This window comes from Neopsephotus bourkii, unplaced genomic scaffold (genome assembly GCF_033783945.1).
Source record: "Neopsephotus bourkii isolate Nb327-2 ecotype Australia unplaced genomic scaffold, CSIRO-AGI_Nbou_v1 NB_998, whole genome shotgun sequence".
Taxonomy (NCBI): Eukaryota; Metazoa; Chordata; class Aves; order Psittaciformes; family Psittacidae; genus Neopsephotus; species Neopsephotus bourkii.
In genome coordinates, this window is record NW_026901490.1 from 933,245 (window position 1) to 955,732 (window position 22,488).

Genomic DNA, 22,488 nt, shown 5'->3' on the forward strand with positions numbered 1-22,488 from the left:
CTAAGGAAGAAGAGCAAGTCTCGTGCAGAGTGAAGAATGCCAAAGCATTTACGGACTATTCATTCAGGGAAACAAGCAAGAGCACATGGATCCCAGTTCTTCCAGATGGGAAGTAATGTATTTAAAGACCAGAGGAAGAGAGGGCAAAGAGGTTTGGAGCAGTCTCTAATTTTTCATACAGTGGTAATACTTGTGTGCCTCCATGCACACAAAACCATTATTTCTATTCCAGTTTAGAGTACTCATACAAAGTTATAAATTAGCTTACTTTTATTTAACTATTTACTTTTTAACTGTAAAGGAAAAAAACCTACAGAAAGCAATTGATTAGGCTACACTGAGCCCTCTAAGAGTAAACAAAAAGTAGCCATTCTTGTTCCCATTTCTTTCATCAACTGAAGAGGTGTTAAGAAGTTTTAAGTAGCATTACCACACTCAGCCATTATTTTGATACAAAGGCAGCTCTGCTACCACCATTTTAATAACAAGCAATGAGAAACAGCTGCAAGAAGTAGTAAGTGCCTTCACCTACTTGTGCTATTCCTGCAATAAAGGCATTAAAGCATGTTGAAACACGCATTTTTTGTGGTGCAATCATGAAGCATCCTTCCTGCTGATCATAACCAAGCAGCACGTACAGATGGCGCTTGACTGTGTTGAAAGCTTTAGCGCTGCTGATGTCCGACTCGGCACTGCTCTCATCCTTTGCCATGAACTTCATTAGCACAGTAATGAGCTGGTGTACTGTTTGGTGATCAATCCCAGCATCCTCTGGCAGCAGGTCTTTTATTGTGTTATCATTCTCTGGGGAGGGCTGTCCTATTGGTACAAGAGACATTGGTTATCAGACACTGGGTAAGACCAGGGTACAGAATACACCAGAATCTTTCTCCAAAGTTCATTGAACAATTTCTGCCCAAATACACATGGTGGTCACAGGAGGTAAACCTGCATTTCTGAAAGCATTGGTCCTGCTGGCTCACGCTCAACAGCACAGTAACACACCATTTCTCAGCTTTGCTATGTTTAATGGAGCTGCTTATCTTCCCATCCTAGTGCATTTCTGCCAAATTGAGTGCCGTTATTCCTTCACATCTATGTGTTAAAGGAGAATCAAATCCCACTGCCACCAAATTCTCATCTGGCTTAGTTTTCAGTCTTCCTTCAGCAAACATTAGTGGACAACAAAGGTAGGAGACAGAGATAGATAACAAGTAACAACGAAAGAATGAATGAAGACTTCCCCTTTTACCACTGAGTCCATATTTCTCTCAAATAACTCGGGTCAAAATGTAGGCACTATTTTTTGGACACTATGTATTATGTCAAAATTTTGATGACTTTTTCCCAGAAAAGAAACCTGAGACTTGGTTGATAAACACTGAATGGGAAAAATCAATCACTGAAATTTTGCATGAGAATATGACCATGTGAATGACGAGAGGCTACTTACAAAGCACAAGGAAGCCTGGGTGCTGGCTATCACTATCCAAGCAAAACAAACACACTGCACTGGGCAAGTATTTTAATTTTCATACCAGACTGGTTTTTTTAATACAGTATTTCCAGTTACTTTTAATACTGTTTATCATTTCTAGAATTCTCTCGTAATGGCCTTTAGAGTTAGCCTCTTTCATTGCACCCTATATGTAAGGCCTTTTTTAGTTCTTAGCAGCTCCTAAAGTTCTGCGTTAGGCTAAGAGTAGAAACTGAATTAATGAAAAGCAGAAGCTACTTCACTCATCAGTGTATCAGATTCTTTTTATTAAATAATTCTTAATAAATGCATAGGTAAAGCACAGTAAGTATATTGTTCCAACATGTTCTATTTGAAAACAATAGTTAGATGCTTCTGTAAAAATAAAATGCATTATATATGTATTATATGCAAACTAAATAGAGTCAAAAAATCAAAAGGGAACAGAAAATATTCTGACAGCATCAGAACAGAGAGATGCTTGAATTTTTTTATTACACCACACTACAACTGTTAACAATTAAATATTACTAGAATGTAATATTAGGGTGTATTTTCTGGTCTGTGGTTAAAAATCTGTTTAAAAGGGAATAACTGAGATAAAGCAGGCTGGTATGAAGCTGAATTACAGAATTATCGAGTTGCTTTCATTTCAAGGATAAATTCCTCCAACTATTGGACACAGTCCTTACTTTTGCAAGAACACCTGAAGTTGAAGTTTATGGGACAGACCCTACAAGCAAGATCAGCTCAAAGTACAATCGCAAAATTGTTCTGGCATGTCTGTGTAAGGGTAACTAGCCAGCAACCAATATCCACTTAGTCTGTTAGTTACTTACATACCCCGCAGTCTATGTAAATTCATAGTTATGTATTTACAGAAATGTTAAAAATTATTTTAATATTATAATTTACCCATATCCTCAATGTAAGATGCTATTCTGACAAGAAACTCCTTTGCTGGTACAACTGCATCTGTCTTAGGTTCTTCACCAGCAAAACTACAGCATTTGTAATCTTAAAAAAATATTTTTAAATATTCCAGGTTTTATTGGTGGGTGAGCAAAGGGGTTTGTTTGCTTGGTTGCTCTGATGAGCACAGGAGAGAGCTGGGTTCTATGACAGGTGAAAATGAAAACTAGAGGTGGAAATTTTCACAATCACCTCTTTTAAGAATAACTTTAAGTGATAGTAATTCTGTTAAGAATGACTGGCCTCATGTTGGTAAAAAGAAATAATGGACTTCACATTACATAGTATTTTTTATTCCCAACAGTTTTCACTGGGATTTTTTATTTACAGAAACCTTCCATCAAAATGAAACTTTTGCTGGACCAAGATCTGCAGATGCATAAAAGAAACAATGCATTCTGAAAGAACAGGAATCAGAAATACTGCAAGTACCATTTTCAGAAGCACATTAAAAAAAGTATATAGAAAATAAACTTTCTGGACATCAGCTGAGAAATCATCTTTACACATGTTATACACACTTAAAACTTTCCATGAAATTGTATCAAAAAGACATCATTTTCATAAAGATGATATTAAACTGTCTTCCTCAGCCTACTTATTTTCATCTCCATTATATATTGTGAGATTTTCAGTAAAACAAAAAAAGACGTAAGATAAAATAAGTCAAAGCAGCAAGGTGATCTAAAATTCAGGTTCTTCAAATAGATTTCCACGAGTAATTAAACTGAAAAGATTAATTTAATGTACTTTACTTGCTGATCAATATAATTTAGAAGCTCAATGACAAAATGCTCAATTTTGCCCGTATTTCATAATACTAACACTAGTTAACAGACAGTTCACAGGAATTTTCCAAGACAGCTCTGTCTTTACAGTGGCTATAGTAGCTTTTAACCCTCGAAATGTGTGTGCAGACATGTACAATTCATGCGTGTGCATGCCTACATACAAGGTAGGTACATACGCACATTCATATTGCTGCCCAGAAAAACCTTCTCACATCACCAGACACACAGCCTGCTAGTTAATATACAGCCACCATTCCTGAATTCAGTCTAGCCTTATGCCCACAGATTCATCTATTTATTCATGTGTCACTTCTATCACAATATAACATAAAACATCAGATCACAATTTTATCATGCATCATCCCAATTATGACCCCTGTGCCTATCAATTAAACTCTCTAAGTGACTGTCCAGGGTACTGCAGAGGATACAGGAACAAATCATGACCCTGGTGTTAAATCCATACAGAATGCACATTGGATTCAGCTTGTATTTGTACTGTGCAAGGACTATGGTTTTAGATCTAGAAAGAATGAATGAGCATCAGGACTGGCTCATTTGATTGGTATGTATAAAGCAAATGTTTCTCTACAACAGATGTACAGCCTGTGTCTAGGCGTCAGTTAATTCCTTAAATGAATCAGATATGCTCAGTATTGCCAATGCAAAGTGTTAAATACTATGAGTCAAACTTAAAAAAAAAATTATTTTACAAAAAATCTATATTTTAGAAAGAAATAATCAAAACTGGGCAGGAAGAGAGGGACAGTTATTTGTCTCCTAGTTTCCAAAGCATTTGTGATTATTTTGAATCATATTATTGGACTTTTCTTTATATCAGTGGCTACTAGCTACATGCCATTTTTTTACATATACATTTTTAGTGGAAACTTAATTTGAAGCTTAGATTAATTACCTGAGCCTGGAAACTGAAGCCTTGAAATACCAAAATACATCTAATAAAATCACAATGGCTAGCAATTCCTACTGTGAGACTGACTCTCCCTAACTGACAAGTTTCAGCCTAGTATAGGTGAGTGGTGCCATTAAATGAAGACCAATCACAGAATGACTGAGGTTGGAAGGGACCACTGGAGATCATGTAGTCCAACCTCCCTGCTCAAGCAGGGTCACCTAGAGCACATTGCTCAGGACTGTGTCCAAACAGTTCTTGAGTATCTCCAGGGAAGGAGACTCCACAGCCTCTCTGGGCAACCTATTCCAGTGCTCAGTCACCTCACAGTACAGTTCTTCCTCATGTTCAAGTAGAACTTTCTGTGGTTTAGTTTATGCCCATTGCCTTTTGTTCTGTCACCACTGAGAACAGTCTGGACTCACCTCCCTGACACCCTCCCTTCAGATACTTACACCCTTTCATCAGTCCTGTCATTCCTCCTTCTAACCACCCCAAGTCTTCTCCAGGCTGAACAGGCCCAGCATCCTCAGCCTTTCCTCACATAAGGGATGCTACAGACTCTTAATCATTCCAGCCCTTCACTGGACTTGCTGCAGAAGCTCCATCATTCAGTGACATGTCTGTTAACTGAACCCTTATTTCACTTGTTCCCTCTATGACCCCGTGACAACCGACACATACATTCTGTACGAAACTTGCTGATCTGTAGCTCTCACTGGAGTAATATGACAGGGCTGTATACTGCTTATTCAGCTCTCCTGGTTCATTTCACAGCTTATTCAGCATTCCCACTGGCAAGGTATTTTCCTTTCTGCTGATCACCCAGGAAGTTGATCTGCTCTAATTCTGAACTGTGTCTGATGGTAATATTCTAAGTCATAGAGAAGGAATGTGAAAAAATCTGAATCTGAGATTTTTCACTCTCAAATGGTCAGTCTATGCAGGATTCAGCACAAGCACTGTCAGTAGTGACAATTATTTAGAAATTACTTGGACTCTGAGCTGGCTATTCTAAAAATGCCTGACAAAAGAGTGACATCTTCACAAAACTTCAGTAAATACAAAATAAGGGACTTAAGACATCTATAAGCATACAGAGGAGACAAGCATAATTTACAGTACTGACAATCAAAAGCATTCTGTCTCCTGTCTCTAAAAACTGAAGGTCAAAGATCAGGCTGAACAGAGGTGACCCAAGGAGCCAGCCTACTGAAAAAGTTTACTTGTTCCTGTGGGCAATGAAACACAGGAGGCTGAGGCACCACTGGCATAACTGAATGCCTATGAATAACCTCCTCCCAGCCCTGAAGCAGTATTTAGAACTGGGGGCAGGTTTCAGTACAGATGGAGAGCAAATCTTCAAATTACACCTTCTGGAACCACGCTGAGATGTGGCTCACCATGCGTTTTAGATAACTTCTATCTTGTGCAAGTTCGTTTCTGGAGTCAACAAGAAAGCCAGTGCCTGCCTTCTCCTGTTTATCAAAACACTCCCCCTTGTCAGACCTACCTGGTGTTTGCTCTGGTGTTCCTCCAAGTGCTGGAGCAGACTGCTCATGTCTGGTCAAGCTCAAAGCTTAAAAAATAAAACAAAACAAAACAAACAAACAAACAAAAACAAACAACCCAACCAAACAAACACAAACACCACAGAAACAAGAGCAACTCTGTTTAATAAGGCAGTACTGACATCTTATACTTCAGCATATATTCAGTGCTAGCATATTTATGTTCATTTATTCATACACAGTTGTCAGGCAGCGAGTCTGACATTTGAAACAGGTGACTTGTGTGCCCTACAGATTTCGTGCACCATGTTCTATAATTCTAGTTTTCTCCATTGGTCAGTCTTGCTGGTACTAATGTCATCACACAGGACCCCCTATGCAGGATCAGAAAATGGTTAAGAAGAATTAAGAGTTCCCAGATATGGTGATGTTTGTTTTGGAGAAATTACCTTTTAACTAAACAGTTCACCAGCACCCAGGTTTGCACATCTTATTAGTTCTTATTATATGGGTAGGAGCAATGTGTGAGGTCTAATTTGAATATAAAGACTAATCTGTGTTTCTGAAACTCTCTAAATGAAGATGGGGTTTTCTGCTGTTTCTGCTTGGAAAGATATCTGTTCTGCTCTCCATACAAGCGTATGGTTTTCCAGCACCTTTGTCCTCCTATACAAGCTAGCAGGAAGGATGTGTTGTATGGACATTGTTTTCCTAAGAAAGGAATTCTGAAGATATTCTAAAGTTCATTCGAGGCATTAACAGTTGTTTTTAATATACCTAACATATGCTGCATACACTGATTAATAATTACAATTAATAAATTAGTAACAGGAATTTTTCTGTAAATACCGTATCTATTTTAGACTAAACCACTGTGTATTAGCCACAAATTAAAATCTATCCACAAACTCGTCTTGGAGCATTTTGTTCTGGCATTTTAAACAAACATAGCAAAGGCATAATGTTTGCTTATGTTCTCTGTCAAGCTCACTAACTTGTCATTAGCTAAATAATTCCCAAATCAGAAACCTATTTCTATCCCAACTGGATAAATACTGACATTTCGGATGTGTACCCAACAATAGGATATGATCCTAAGGGAGAAGATACAGGTGTGTCATGAAAATATAAACAGATACTCAACGAATTTTGGTGGTTAAGGTTTCTGGAAGGGAGAGCGCTCTCTTTGACTCCACTGGTCCCTTCACACTGTCCCTCAGGGAACGCACACTCTTCTGACGATTACGTGCGAAACGAGCCCTCTTGATCTTCCACATTGCTGCATCACTGAGGTTGGCGACATTTGTCCGGACAGCAGTGATAGCTTTGCAAATGCAATTGACCAAGTTAGGATTCATTCCACAGCATGGTGAGGCCCTAATGTTGTTAAGTGCCAAATGCAACTGGGCCCCAGGTCCCACTCAAGCCAAGAAAGCTTCACATGGGCTCAAGGGTCCATCTGCAAGGTCCTTATCTGCATGCTCTCATTCTGAAATCCATAAAACCCCAAATGGCATAGCTGTTTAAAAACTTATGCTATTATTCCTTTCTTCAGAGACAGGACAAAAAGAGGTTCTTGAAACCAAAACCTGAATTTCAGCTTAAGGGAATATGAGGTGCCCTCTATTTAAAGTGGCAGAAATCTCATAAGTATGGATCACGTTCATCATACTCATACCCAAATGTGGCCTCTGGTTTTGCCTCACTGACCTCCTGTCCTGCCTATACCTACCACCCTGAATTTGAACAGTGCCTCCAAAATCTGTGAGTGTGATTATGCTTTTACAGGGGTGTGATGAGCAGTATCACTGCACAGCTTAACAGGGTCACCAATACTTTCCTATATTCATGTCTACAGTGCATTCAAACCCTTTGAGTTTAATTATGTAAGTGACTAACGCTGGTGAGCCCATCCCTTTGCAACACTTATGTCTTTGAAAAGGCAAAGAGAAAGGTTAAAAACAAACCTGGAAAATACCTTTTGCATCTTTTAAATTTTAAATCACTCCCAAATACTCAAATGTAGGGTCATATCTTTAAATAAGAATATTTGGGAGTGACCTACATCTGTCTCAGACCCTTGCAGGCAGCTGAAATTCCAGAAGCTGATAAAAGGCAATCAGATTGATTTAGACTCTGCTTACTTGTTGGGAAAGGGAACTCTTTGTTGCAGTCCAGATGAAGCTGTGCTTCCAGAGACAAGGTCTCAAAGCGATTCACAAAGAACTCCCAGCTCAAAGCTGGAATATCTGCTTTTAGAAAATGAAGTAGCAAAAGCTTACTAAGAATCGTGGGCCTGTCCTTGACAACTGTGTCAAACTGGAAATCAAGGCAGAGGCAGAGACCCTAAATAAGAAAAAAAAAAGAAAAAGAAAAAGAAAAAGAAAAGGATGTGAAAACTGAAAGCATTTTTTTAAAGCAAGGGGAGGTCAAAGCTCCCTTTGTTAATTCTGTTAATTAGTACAGGATAAAGGTTTAGGATAAAGATTTAGGATTTAGGATAAAGGTTTAGGTTTAGGATAAAGGTTTAGCTCATTTTTCTTGCCAAGGCCTTTAAATCAGAACTAATGCTACTGAAAGGCCTAGAGCACAAGTGTTATGAGAAACGGCCAAGGGAACTGAGGTTGTTTATTGTGAGGAAGTGAAGGCCCAGGGGAGATTTCTACACTACACTGCACTTTCTACAACTACCCGAAAGGAGGTTGTAGCGAGGTGAGGTTCAGTGGGTAGGTCTCTTCTCCCAGGTAACAACTGATAGGATGAGAGGTAATGGCTGCAAGCTGCCCTAGGGGAGGTTTAGACTGGATATTAGGAAAAGTTCCTTCACAAAAGAGTTGTCAGGCATTGGAACAGGCTGCCCAGGGAAGTGGTGGAATCACTGTCCCTGGAAGTGTTCAAAAACACATGTAGACAATGCCCTCAGTGACATGGTTTAGCAGTGGACTTGGTAGTCCTGCGGTAACGGTTGGAGCTGTTGATCTTAAAGGTCTTCTCCAACCTAGTTAATCCTATTATGTCAATGAAGAAGTAAGGCAATGAAGGAGATAAACATCATATTTAGAATGTACAATGTGCTAAGATTTTGAGGAATACAAAGGTATACATGCAAAGTTCGGTCCTACTGCACATTTGGTACACAATATCAAAGTATTCTCTTCACACACCCCTGCCTGAGAAAAGGTTTATATTTAGGCAACTGAATCAAACTCTTTATTTATATATATTTATTCATACAAAATGAATGAATCACCAAGCCCAAACAGAGGAAGAAATATTATATGGTGAAGTGTATCAGAAGTGCTTTGCGTCAAAATGCTTCTGTATTTTATTTACACTAGAATTTTTGGTGTACTGTCAAGACCTATGTTTAAGAAAACCCACACATTGAACATACAAATGCCATATACTGGTAACGGCCTCAGTGAATTCAAGTTCTCGGAAATTATTTTGAAAAGGCACTATATGGAATAAAGCTATCAGGTATTAACAGCTTTTTACAAGCAGTAACACTGAACTTTTTAAAATATATATTCATTCTGTTCTCCAGAGAACAAGAACTGGAGTTGTGTACTATCAGAATATTTTTTTCTTCTGTCTTGCTTGTATGCATAGGCTCTGATCCACTTTCATATCTGCTTAGTTTTAGTCATGCAAATTCTGATTGGCAGGGTCTCTGGCATGCTTAAAATTACATGCCTAAGTAAATCTTGAAAAGAGAAAGACCATGTTTGAAATACATTTTCTCACTGCCAGCTCAGCAGGGCATCATAAGACTTTTTTTCTCTTTTTTTGATCGAAAAATGTCAATAAATTTTAACATCATAAAAAACATTTACAGTTTTCTATGATAGCAGTTCAAGTGCAATAGTAATCTTTTGCAGCCATCAAAATTTTTACAGTTAGACTCAGTGATCTTGAGGGTCTTTTCCAACCTAAATAATTCTATGATTCTAAGTTGAGGCTAGGACAGTACCATTTCCCTTGGCTATTCTGCGCATATGTCAATTACCAAGAACCATATGGCACGCCTAAAGAAATGTCAACAGTGGCCATGATGCTGTACAGCTGAACAGCTTTGAACTTTGGGTGAAAACCCAGATTCCTGTTGGAATGTATTTTTTCCCCATATAATGAAATTACCTGTAAAGCTGGCCTCTTTATAGTGTCAAGTAACAGCCCAGCTCTTGTAGCTACTGCTGGGTTGACATCTTCTACAGCAGTCAGGAAACAGCAGAATGCATGAGCCAAAGAGTACTTCAGTAGGTGGTTTTTTGTCACGGAGTGAATATCCAAAAATCTGCACAACACAGCCACCTTCTCCACTGTAGCAGCCATGTCCCCAGACAAAGAAAATATGCATATTAATTTAGGCAGTGGCTTCTTTATGTCCTGATAAATATATCTTGTTTCAAAATATGCACATCTGAGAAAGTACCAACAAAAAAGTTGGCAAGTGTTGTAACTTTGATTTTGATTATCCAAAACGTCTCATGTTCTCTATTTTACTGCACTGTTGTGCCATTGTTCTGTAGCAGACCATACTCCCTATAGCAGCAAAAAGATAATAATTTACCATAGGTCTCCTCAGTTACAGGAGAGAACTCTCTACCTCTCTAGTGAAGCAACAAAGAGCAAACAGTATAGATTTCTCAGGCCTACCTGCTTCAAATCTCATCTTCCAATCTTTGCTGTTGAAATTGCTGTTTATGATTGTCCAGAAAATGTCAGCTCCATGGGGAAGTGAAAGTGCATGGAGAAGAAGGGGGACTGCCAAGGAAGAAAGCTGAGAGAACTCAGACTTCACAACTCCCCATAAGCTGGAAAGACCAAAAGAGCAAGGCTGCTTATTGAAACACCTGACATCCTTTCTTCTAAATATCTACACTGTATTGTTGGTGGGAACGCACTTTTCATGAAAATCTGCATGAGCCGTCTCAAGCATTGATGGAAATATCCCCGGGTTGCTGGTAGGAGAACAGAGCTACTTGCACATTTCAACTACAGCAGTTTTTCTTGAAAATCCAGGTTGAAATATTCCAGATTTTACAAGAGTTGGCCTAATTCAAGGCACAACTGTCATGGAACATAATCTGTGCTGTGATTTAACAGTTTCAGTACAACAAGCTTCGGTACATAAGCTACATGAACTGTCTTGGCACCATGAATCATGTGCACCCACCAATGACTAAGATGTCGGGTGTTCACAATTTGCTGGTATTTAGCTTCAGGACAGATTCTCCAGTCTGCTAAAACCCTACAGTCTCAGGAGATGTTCAGTGAAATTGATACAGAGCAGATGTAAGCACTGATGAACACTATAGGCTGATGTTAATTCAGTGAGTTTTCTGCAAAAGTTGCTTTCTCCAAAGAGAATCTGAAAACAAAAATTTCAATCCAATTCACTCTGATTCTAAAAAAAAAAAAACCTTCTTTCACCTCCTAAAAATAAGGTTCAATACTGTTCTCTCAGCTGTAATGCTAAAGCCCTATAAATAGTGTGTCTGCCTCTACATCACCCTTTGTTATATTTTTTAGAGTCAGGGAAGATACTTCAGTCTCAGCCAATGCTATTTCTCAATATGAGAAACTCTGACTCACTGCAGAGTGGCGCATGACAGAGTAGCCATGATGGACAATGCAAGGTACCCTTGTTTCACAAGCAACTTCTTCATTAGTCTGTACAATGTGCCCTTATACAGTTATTTAACCTTTACACACTTTCCTAGCACCCTTTGTTAATTTTCCATACTAAACCTGCCAACAACAAATGTATAGTTGCAGATACCAACAAAGCATGAAGATAACACGTGGGGTAAAAACCTACCTTGCAATCAGCATGTGATCTTGAATATAGGCAAGAAATTGTGGATGGTCCTTTTTTGCTATATACAGGCATTCCCCATGAAGACACAGGATCTTCAGACAGTTCAGCATATTAAAAAGAATGTCTGGTTCTTCAAACCTTGACATTTCCTGTGTAAGCAGATGTACTATTCTCAACACAATGACACCACAACAAAAAATTCAAGCTAAACAAACAAGAAACCAACGTTACCTGTAATATTGTATAAATGAGCTTCAAGGTAACTGGAAGCTGCTGGTAACAAAATTTTCTTTCTGTGTCATTCTTTACTGCTGTTAAAAATGTAAGTTACATAAAATGTTGTTAAAAGTCTCTCATTTGGATTCAGAAGAAAACAAAAGAATGTTACAGTGATAAGAAAGAAATTAATTCTAGCCACAGTAACCCTGCAGTCTAAAGTTACAACAGTACAGAGTTTGGCATATAATGGTTTTGTTACTTTATATGTTAAAAATGCCAAGATAGCTAACGCTTTTTTTGAGAGAGAGTCACAGTTGCTATCAACAAAAATACAGCCTTCCTATTTAATTAATATGTCAAAAGAATTAAATGCATGAGAAAAAAGTGACCATGCGCTGTTGGACTTGAAAGACTGATCAGAACCTTGTATTCTATATTGAGTAGAATTAAAAATTCATTTAAAGCCTTCCTGAAATACCCAACCTCCTCACACTCTACCTACCAGCATTTTCTGCTGTCTCTGTGTGATTTCCTGGGTTTTCTCCATGTTTTGGTGCTGATTTGTCTTCCTCTTCTCCTTCAGTTCCTATAATAAACTCAGGTCTAGTATACAGAAGACTATCCTCGAGGTTATCTGTGGGTTCCTTTAAGAATAATAAGTTAAATTTGTTTCTTGATGTTATCTAAATACATAAGGCCACATCCTGCAGTGTAAGTTACATCTGGTGTAGTAACCTGAGCTCAAATGAGGTAGAAACTGTCTAGTTCCATGTACACTTGTGCATTCAAACCAGATGCATATCTAAAATTCTGCATCAGCAAATGTATACTGACAAGACTATGTTTCAAACGTGGATCATTTAACAGAAACTATATTGGAGCTGAGGTGGACCCAATCACAGGACCATGGTTTAATGAAACTCAGCATCCTTGCCTCAGAGGAGTAACAGACAGGAGCAGAGCACATTTCCTGCATTACTGTAGAGTTCCAGGCTTAGATGGAGGAACTACCTCAATCACTTTTACATTGAAAAAGGGACCAGGCTGGAGTTACTTCTGCTTGTGGTCAGAAGCTCAAGCTTGCAGGCTGGCACTGTGACCTTCATGTTATAAATCACAAGGTGGATCTTAGAAATGGTACCACACCCCAGCACTCAAAAGACTGCACCATTTGCACCTCACCTGGCACCACCAAAGCAATAAGATGAGTGGCAATGGGCATACTCAACCATGGGAAGTTTCACCTGAACATGAGGAAGAACTTCACTGTGAGGGTGACTGAGCATTGGAATAGGTTGCCCAAAGAGGCTAGGTAGTCTCTTTCCCTGGAGATATTCAAGAGCCATCTGGACACAGTCCTGAGCAATATGCTCTTTAGTGACCCAGCTAGAGCAGGGAGGTTGGACTAGATGACCTCCAGCAGTCCCTTCCAACCTCAACCTTTCTGTGATACCTACTATTAGTATACACATTCAAATGGAATTCTGAAACGTTTACACACCAGAAGACATCACTATGCCCACCAGAGAAAAGAAAATTACTAATAAACATTCTCCTACTACCATGCACCTGCAAATGAGCACTTGGAATAAGGGTAATAATGCTGTCTTCTAAACCATCAGATAGCACAGTTATGTAAAACAGACATACAGCTTAAAATAAATTCTTCACATCACAGGTAATGTTTCAATTCCTCTGCAAAGCTACAGAGGACTTCAATGATAATTACTGACTGGAAAGTACATATCTGTGTCTAATAAAGTTGGATTCTCAACCTGAAGTATATTGTTTTGTCAGCAATGCCCAGCATTTTCAACCATTAAGCACCAATTAATGCTTACTCATTTGACAACTGACTCACTCAAAATCATTAATCATTTCAAAATATCCACACTTAGCTTTTAAAAGAAGAGGAAAAGCACTTAAATAGTACTCTTTCCCATTTTGTCTAAGACACAGAGTCATAGCAGTGTCCTTTCAAACTGAAACAGCACTTCAGTGTTGGTGGGGGAAGAGTTCATGATGAATGAATGCTGTTGTCTTCCCTGTGTCCTTTTTATCAATGAAAACTTACGAAATTTTACAATTCAGTGGCATTTTGCTTTACCCTCCCAAATCCTCCACACCAAAAGATCAGCACAGCTTTGCTCCCTTGTGCACAATGTAACAAGAACAACGAAGAAGAGTATCAGCACACACAATATAGACCCTTTCCTACTCACCACAAGCCTGATTTCTTCGTTTGGAGCAAGTTGCTCCAGCAGCTCAAAACCCAGCTGGTAACAGAGAATGCTGGACTGACACAGACCACATTCAACTGCTTTTTCATCTTTCTGACAGGTGTGAGAACCACCCCAGGGTGCCTGGAACACATTGTTTATGATGGATATTATATCTTTCGAAATGCTGTTCTCTAAGCCCAAAGTGACACCATCATCCTGGAGTTCCATCTGAAACAGAGTGAAAAGAATAAGGATCTACTATTTATTTAAGAGCCAGAGCACTAAGTATTTTGCCCCTGCTAGTGTTAGATTACAGTACTGGGAAGAATTTGAGATAAACTGGAACTTATAATTTTTAACTGCCACTGGTGTTGAGGCACTAGCTTGAACAGCTGAAGTAGACAGACAATTTCAAGTACAGGATCCACAAATTTTACCCAGAGACAGTTATCCAAAATACTTGACCTCAGAGTCACAATGTACAATGTAGCTATCCAAATATTATACATCTAATCTAAGCCTATCAACAAGCCTCTGCTTCTAGTCTGTTGTAATAAACATCTCCAAGGACAAGTTCCTTTCACTCATATGAGCTATGTAGCATGAAGGCGTCTAACCTCTCTTCATTGAACATGAGCCTGTAACTCCTATACAGGTAAAGGCAGATGACAGTTGTATTGGGATTTAAATGTCTTATACATTACGACAATCCCTTAACAAAAACGGACTCAATACACAATTAAAGAAAAAAAAGTGACTACAGAACTTCAGTGCCCATCTTAATGTGGGTGCTATTCTTCTGCGAGTACCTGCTTCAAGATGAGGTCAAACATCAGAATGAAGCAATTAAGATTCATTTCATCATCTTCACAGTCAAAATCAATTGTCTTTCCACTGGGATGCCCAAAGTTCTTGAAAGGACTGTGAAAAGGACTGCGTACTGGACTCCGAAATGGGCTCTGGAAAGGGCTTGGGAAAGGACTCAGCATGGTGTGCTGAACTCTGCGCCCAGGGTCAGAAGCAATGCTTACCTGAAGACATAAAGAATTAAAATGCCAAAAATTACTCTTATGCATTTAAGTAATCTCATTCTATACAAAACTACAGAAAATGGCAAGAACTTTGACAGCCTTTCTATTCACTTCTGTGGCTTTTTTGCCAAATCTACATGTATCCCTTAATGCCATTAAATGATAAAACATGATAGAAGCACAGGAATCATATTCTGCACAGTTGTATACATTCTCTTAAGCTAAGTGGATGACACCAATCATCTTACTCCTACTAAGGAGGAATTTTAACATCATAAATTAAACATTTAATTGGTGCAGGCAGTAAAGCAGCCATAAGGTTACAATGACCCACTTCATGATCCAGGGACACAAACTTCAATAGTAGGAGGCTAATAAAGGAGGCTACCTCAAGAGAACAGTGTAACTAAGGCTATACCAAGGATTCAAGTATCTGGAGATGAACTAGACTCAATGGTAACGAGATGTGCATGTCTGCGTTGATTCATGTCCACACCATAGTAGCCCCCTAAAACTCCTTGAGAACCTCTCAGTATTGCAGGGAGATACACAGATAGATGACACATGAGGTCTACTTTCAGGACAGCTATGATCTGCAAGACCAGAGAGTAAATTTGTCCATTTTTTTCGTGCTTGTTTTAGAAGTAGTCATGGGCTAGGTGTGGGAGTGCTCTCTGGAGAACTACATCATAAAACAAGCAGACCACACATAAAGAAGCATCAACTGCTTAGTAGCTTCTTACATCTAATGTGACCTTTCAAGCACTCTTGTTCCTGCTGTCCTTGAACCAGTTCATCCAAGACTACTGGGAAGTTAGTCACATCAGCCCAAGTATGTGTAGTGCCTACAGATTTGTACACATTTTCTCCCAGACCATAAGCCTTTGACAGACAACTTCAGATCAGTTTTTTGCATCTCTTGGATGGGAAAAAATAAGGCACGGAAACAGAAATAAATTCTGCTTTGTCACCTTTCCAAAACATACCTCAGCCCACCAAACAGAATACAAAAGCTCAGAGTGACCAGTTATCCACACAACTTGTTGTTTACGGTTATTAATAGAAGGTGAAGAGAATGAAAATGGTTGGAAAAGAACTCTCCAAACATATCCCAAACAAACCAGTTCACTAAGGAACTGCAGTTCCTATCTGAATAGCCTTTACACTGGCCATGTGGTAGAGTGGTATAAATGGAAGAAGTCATGGAAATTTTCTTCCATTTTCAAAGTTTAGGGTGTTTCCAGCCAAATGCCAATGTCATATTGAAAGATGACTTTTTAATTCTTCATATGCATTCTATTAGGAAGTCTGTTCTAAGCAAAACAAAAACCAAAACCAAAACCAAACCAACCAGGATAAATAATAGTTACCCTCCGAGCTGCAATGCTTCCCACCAGTTCACTAACTCTGGATTTTCTTTGATTTGCTAACTCCTTTACAGAATTAACTCCATCAGAAAACATGCTGATTAGTAACTGAAGAGGAACAACAATGTCTAGTTCAGATAACACCTGAGGAAAAACAATAAATAAAAAAGCATGAGTTTCAAATTTAATAAAAAACGACCATATACTGTATAAGCATCTTTATCATCTGATCCTCAATTTCATCAAATTCAACACATTTAATTTTGGGATTCAATAAGATCAGCTGCAAGTTTTGATTTCTGTTAGAATCAGGGCAAAAGAGAACTGGCAAAAAAAGGGTATTTTCAAGGTACTTCTTGGCATGTGCTTGGTGCGCCTTGAGACCAATTTTATGCACAAACACACAGGGATTTGAGGTTGTTGCACAGAGGTATTTCTGTAAACTAAAACTACCAACACTTGGGTGAGTATCTATTTACTGCATTTATCATTAGTTAAAAACGAATTCCTGTATTTGTTCTAAGAATCCAGTCAGAATCACTGGTACTAACATAGTGGCAGGATGGTTATCTGCAAATCATGGAGGGAATGTTCATCATCTATTTTGTCACCAACACTCAGACAAATACGAGCTCATTCATATTTGTCTTTAACTGTTAGTAGGTCAAGAAAAACCTAAAAAATCAGACTTTACTTGAAAACTCTGGAAACCTGAAAATTGCTACAGTCATCACGTAAATTGGTCTTTGCAGAGGCTCAGCCAAAATAATCCTCAGCAGAAAAGAAGTGATACTGAAGAATACTTTAATGGTGAAAAAGGTATTATTCTGAGGTGCTATGGAAAATTTCAAACCCTTTCGAATTCACTGCCCCCAGCTGACGTGACTGTCCCTGTAGCTTTTGAATATGAACACTGGGTGAATGTCAGCTCTGTGAGCAAATACAGCACAAAAGGACCAGAGCAGCAAACCTTGGTGTGTACAGAGCTAGTCTAAATCCAGTTATTTGCATGTGGGAACAACTACAGCTGCTTCTGGAGTCTAGAATTAATTTTGGAATCTACAGACCAAGTTCTGTGGAGATTAAAAACTACTGCTGGCAAAAAGTCAGACAGCTGAATGGTCCTAAAGACACAACTCACATTCAAAGGCAAAAGGAAATTCCAGGCTTCCACTACATTGCCATGATGGACTAAAAACATAAAATTTCCTGGGATTTGTCTACCAACCATCCTTATTAGGGTGCTAAGTAAAGGGCAGAAAGGTTCCATGATGCTTGGAAAAGTGGCTTCCCCACTCTTCTGAAACCAGTCTTTCAGAGAAGAACCCACTCTTCTGAAAGGAAAAACACCCTTTCATTTTTCCAAAATCACAAGCTGCTTCAGCATGACTTGTGAAGAAAGGACACTTACATGCAGCCAAAGCAATGCTTGCTCTTGCACAGAGGATGGATACCCTGTGAATCGACAGCTAATGAAGCCAAACATCTCCTCCATGGAGAATGGGAGAGGGCAAAGTTCAGTGTCAAACATTTTGCTGAAAACCAGAACAGAAATACATCCTTGAGTTACCATGACATACACTGTGGGAAATATCACACAAAACCGGTAGCAATCTCCCTACCAGAACTGATGATGCTTCTGCAATCTTACTTGCATCCTCAGTCTCAACAGGAGTTGAGCTTGGCTGCTGATACCACCTGTCCTAACTGCACAAGGTCAGCTCTGAATTTGGTGATGCACCTAAAGAATTTACCTCACATATTATGCTCAGTTTCATTTGATAGCAGTATCTTTTTCAACATCCAATGTAAAAATTGGAAAATTTCTCATCTCACAACTCTCCCACTATTCCGTGTTTACACTAAAAAAGTTTACATCAATACCTACAAATATAAATTTATAAGACAGTGTGAAGTTTTATTGTCAAAGGCATACAGTAGAAATGAAATTATGACTCAGACAGCTACCACTCTTATTCTGGTGTTTTCTTTGCTCAATGGGGGAAGATATTAACTAAATCAATACAAGTAATCACTCTTTCAGTGCCAGCTCTATTAAACCTCACCATTTCTCATTAACAGCTGGCCAGGAGAAGAAAGATGCTTCTTCTACCACGTTGCAGAAAACCACTGAAAATATGCCTTGCTCACAGCAAAGAAGCCTGCATGTAGTTGGCTCTTGATACAGATTTGAGGATATCAGGAGCAATACAAGGAAGCTTCCCCAAAGCTTCAGTGCTTTAGTCTAAACATGTTATAAAAAATTCAGAAGCATTCACTCATTGCTGTCTACATTTCTGTTGTCACAATCTTATCAGGCTAAAACTCTCAACAACCAACATATGCAATGCCAGAATGGTTCCTACATATGTTTACATACCTCAACACTTCCCGGAACTCTTTCAGTTGATTATCAGGCACTTCCATCCTTATAGCTTCCAACCACTCTGGCATGATACATTCCCACACTGGCTGGTTTATCACATTGTATGGAATCAAGCAAAGGATTCGATTCAGCCCTTCTTTTAATTGGGTCACAGCACTACACGATTTGTCCCAGTATCCACCAACCTGTGGGCATTTCCAGGAAACATATTGATGAATGATACTTCTAGTCCCTGTAACTTGCCCAGCACCATAAATTCACTCAGCATGTTGTACCCAGGAAATTAGGGGGCATTTAGAATTCAGCCATGGGGATTATATTGGTGTCTTCCCCTCTTGACTGACACACAGTACACAAAAGCACTGTCCAAGATTCAGATGAAGTTTCCTCACTTCCAGGCTGTAGTGCAGTGTAATCTCACATTACTTACAGTTCTCAACACAGGAGAGGTTTGTTTGGTCAAACTTGCACCTTCAATTATCTGCTCTGGGCAGCTTATTACAGTGCTGGGTCTTTATTTTGAAAAATTTGGTTTGCACCAGGTATTCTTTTGTGCTTGCTTGTTTGGGGTTTTTTTGAAGCAAGGTTTCAAGGGATGGAAGCCAAAAAATATATTTTTAAGTAAATAAGTAACTGGCCTACTGAGATTAATTATTTTAACTGACCTCAGCTCATCTCTGCTGTTCCTGACTAATGGCTGTAGAGATGCCTGCTGTTTTGGCAACAACAATCTCAGCCAACAAACTGTTTTTTCTCCATTCATCACAGCTAATTTCAGAGTTGTTTGTCTTCATGTTCTAGTGAACCCTTGCACATCTGGCAAGTTGCCAGTCTAGCCTTAAGTATTGCAGTGGGGATAATAAAACTCAAAAAAGGGGCTGGACCCAAGACAAGAAAAAGATCCATAACAGTTTACAGCATGAGGTTCAATTCTTACTTCTCCCTATAGCCTCAAAGCCCTCATCTCTATTCTTCAGTTCTAATACTCAATGCATCCATCCACCTATCAAATTCCTTCAGCTGCCCTCCAGTCTTCCTAGAGCCAGGTGAATCTTCAGAGCAATGATGGTTTAGAGTATGACACATATACATACTGGTATGCACACATACAGCAAATCCCATATATTAGGTCATGAAACATCCATGGATGCATACTTCATACCTGATGATGTAATGTACAACATTAAGTCTTTACTGCCCTTCCTTGTCTAGTCAATTTTAGGAAACAAAACTAACATGTCCTCTGGACATCTGACATAAGAGGGTCACAAAATCGAAGTCTTAGAAAAGCACATGTGTTATACTTGGCAGTGATGAGGAAGAAGTCTTAAATCCCTCACAACCATAAAGTTCGTATTTTCATGATGATGTTTCATTTTCTATAAAGGAACATTCACATGCCTGACTTTACTACCCACGTTAAGTGACGAGTTCTACTTCACAATTAATGGACAGAAAGAAGGACTCGTTCTAGAAGTGACTGCAGCAATGGTCTCACCTAGGCACCCTGAATGACCTTCCAGATAAAACGTTTTCTCTCCATCAGCAATAAGGTGAAACATGGCAGACTAGTCTCTTCACCGAGACATTTAAATTAGGTATCTGAAGGTATCTACAGGTATCTATAGGGCATCAGTATGCCCAGAGTTTCTTTCAATTAAAACTGTGTAATTTCATAAACCTTAATTCACAGATGCAGAGATAAAAATATGCAAAGAACAGAGAAACATTAGTAAAGCAGACTAGTAAAGGACAGGTTTATATCTGGGAGCAGACAAATGATATCTTTTACTAAAGAAAAGCTTGGGCGCTTAAATGGTGTATTAGAAATGTGTAGTTAGCAAAAATGTATGGTGTCTTTCAATACCTATAATATTCTTCCAACATGTCTTCACATTACCGTAAATAATTCCCAAGCTCTTAACACAGTAAAACTAGAAAAGCTATGAAGAGGAAAAATTCCTGAACTCTACTGCTCCCTCAACCACTGAGACTCCTTTTGCCTTGACACAGCTGAGGGAGAAACAGTCTTTACACTTGAGACTTTAATCGCTGCGTCAAAGGATTCTTACCCTGGCAAACTCCATTGGTTTAGGAAGGAGGCACATAACCATGACATCAAACCGGACATCACAAACAGTCTTCAACCACTTAGTAACAAACTGGGGTTTGAGCTTTTCAACCAGGCTACCAACTTCATCATCCATCATGTAAGCTGTAGAGTGAAACCACTGGAACACCATGCTAACCAGCCTTGCTAAACTCTCTGTGGGGGTATTCTCACTGGGAGTGCAAAGGCTCACCTGGAAGATAGAAATACAAATCCAGTTTCATTTCAAGAATTAAAGGTCCCAAATTCTTTGGGTACTGAACTTTGCATATTCTCAAAGATACAAGGATGCAGATTAGACAGAAGTCAAATGAGCTGAGCAGTCTTAAGTAGAGTTTGGCACAAGACAATTGAAAAAACACTTCCAAACCAGAAAACAGCAATAGAGGAAAAAAAGCAAGCACTGAACTCTGTTTCTTTATTTCAACACTGAAAGTATAGATACAGAATGCTTTGATAAACTGAAACATTTCGGTTTGAACTTTAGAATTCCTTTTCATTTGAAAAGTTAATGTAAAGGCTGGTAAAATATATGATACACACATATATGTATATATAGAGGCACTTGTAGGCAGAAGATGATGGCACACAGAAAGTCAATTAAAAAAAAACCTCAGAGTGAATAATTCTGTTATATGTTCTAACAAGACTCGAGGGCAGTCAGCAACTCCACCCAAACTAGTTCTGAAATCTTGAAGTCTGACAGCTTCACAGAACTCCTTGCAGGGGGTGTGGGGCAGGGAGGAGAGAAAAAATTGAGGCTTCAAAAAGAAAAGGGAAGGGAAGCAACAGGAGCAAGAATTTCTCACCAAGAACCAGATTCCAAACTGGCTCAGGAGGCGTTGATCATGCTTGTCATCATCTTTATTATCAAAGTCTGTGTTGTCCAGGGAATGATGGGAAGAGGAGAGGCCCATCTGTCTCCTGCGGTTGAGTTCATGCTCCCTCTGCTCAGCATGAAACTCTGCTTCCTTCAGCAAGCTACAAAACAAGCTTGTGGTCAGTGAATGCAGCTTTCCCACCCTGGATAGTTATCTGATCAAGAATAACCAGAGATTAAGGCATCAGATGTCATCATTTTCCTGACAACAGCAATAATGGAACATCAAATTCTAGGAATCAGGGCTGACTTCCTTCATGAGAACAACACTCACTCTTGCTAAGGAGCATGAGTTCAGCATCCCTGCTCTGAATTCATCTTGGTGAAACTAGAATTATCTAGAATTAACTTTCACAAGATCTGTAGGCAACATTTACATGAAAGCCTGATCCTGCTTTACATGTTGACGCCTCACAAGCTGCCATATTACCTGATCACGGCTTCCACAGTACACACAAGTTCCTCTGCCCCACACTCCCGAGTACTGATAGGGGGTGGTGAGGTCTGATAAAGATGGGTTTCTGCAGCTGCCCCAACTTCACTGCTATGATGATTCGAATGGCATCTTTTGCAATAGCGCACTGGCCTGTTGCCATGGCGGCCACAGCAGCCCGCTGAGAAGCATGTGACAACAGCTCTTCTGACATGTGAACTACAGTTCTGGAAAACACAAAAGATTTTATCAGGCCACAGGAACTGAAAGCAGGGATGAGTCAGCACTGGTACACCGGCTCAAATGTGGGTCAACTCCAAAATCGCTATAAAGAAGCACACTGCTTACGAAC

At 39.2% G+C, this 22,488-nt stretch overlaps 1 protein-coding gene across 14 annotated transcripts in view; it reads right to left on the reverse strand.

Annotated features, from left to right (window-relative positions):
* UNC79 (unc-79 homolog, NALCN channel complex subunit) overlaps positions 1-22,488 on the reverse strand; it is a 112,432-nt gene that overhangs the window by 61,145 nt on the left and 28,799 nt on the right. For 12 of the 14 annotated variants that reach the window (XR_009726474.1, XM_061359878.1, XM_061359881.1 and 9 more), the window contains 17 exons: positions 22,134-22,363; positions 21,633-21,804; positions 20,786-21,016; positions 18,708-18,898; positions 17,739-17,862; positions 16,331-16,471; positions 14,739-14,960; positions 13,930-14,157; positions 12,210-12,351; positions 11,720-11,799; positions 11,489-11,637; positions 10,324-10,481; positions 9,805-9,986; positions 7,809-8,010; positions 6,809-6,988; positions 5,667-5,732; positions 533-819 (listed from right to left, as the gene is read on the reverse strand). Coding sequence is in view for 13 of the 14 variants with exons in the window: in XM_061359878.1 (XP_061215862.1) it covers positions 533-819; positions 5,667-5,732; positions 6,809-6,988; positions 7,809-8,010; positions 9,805-9,986; positions 10,324-10,481; positions 11,489-11,637; positions 11,720-11,799; positions 12,210-12,351; positions 13,930-14,157; positions 14,739-14,960; positions 16,331-16,471; positions 17,739-17,862; positions 18,708-18,898; positions 20,786-21,016; positions 21,633-21,804; positions 22,134-22,363 (2,985 nt within the window). In the remaining variant the exon portion in view is untranslated. The remainder of the gene's footprint in view (positions 1-532; positions 820-5,666; positions 5,733-6,808; positions 6,989-7,808; positions 8,011-9,804; positions 9,987-10,323; positions 10,482-11,488; positions 11,638-11,719; positions 11,800-12,209; positions 12,352-13,929; positions 14,158-14,738; positions 14,961-16,330; positions 16,472-17,738; positions 17,863-18,707; positions 18,899-20,785; positions 21,017-21,632; positions 21,805-22,133; positions 22,364-22,488) is intronic. The other 2 variants (XM_061359875.1, XM_061359879.1) reach the window with 2 other exon arrangements.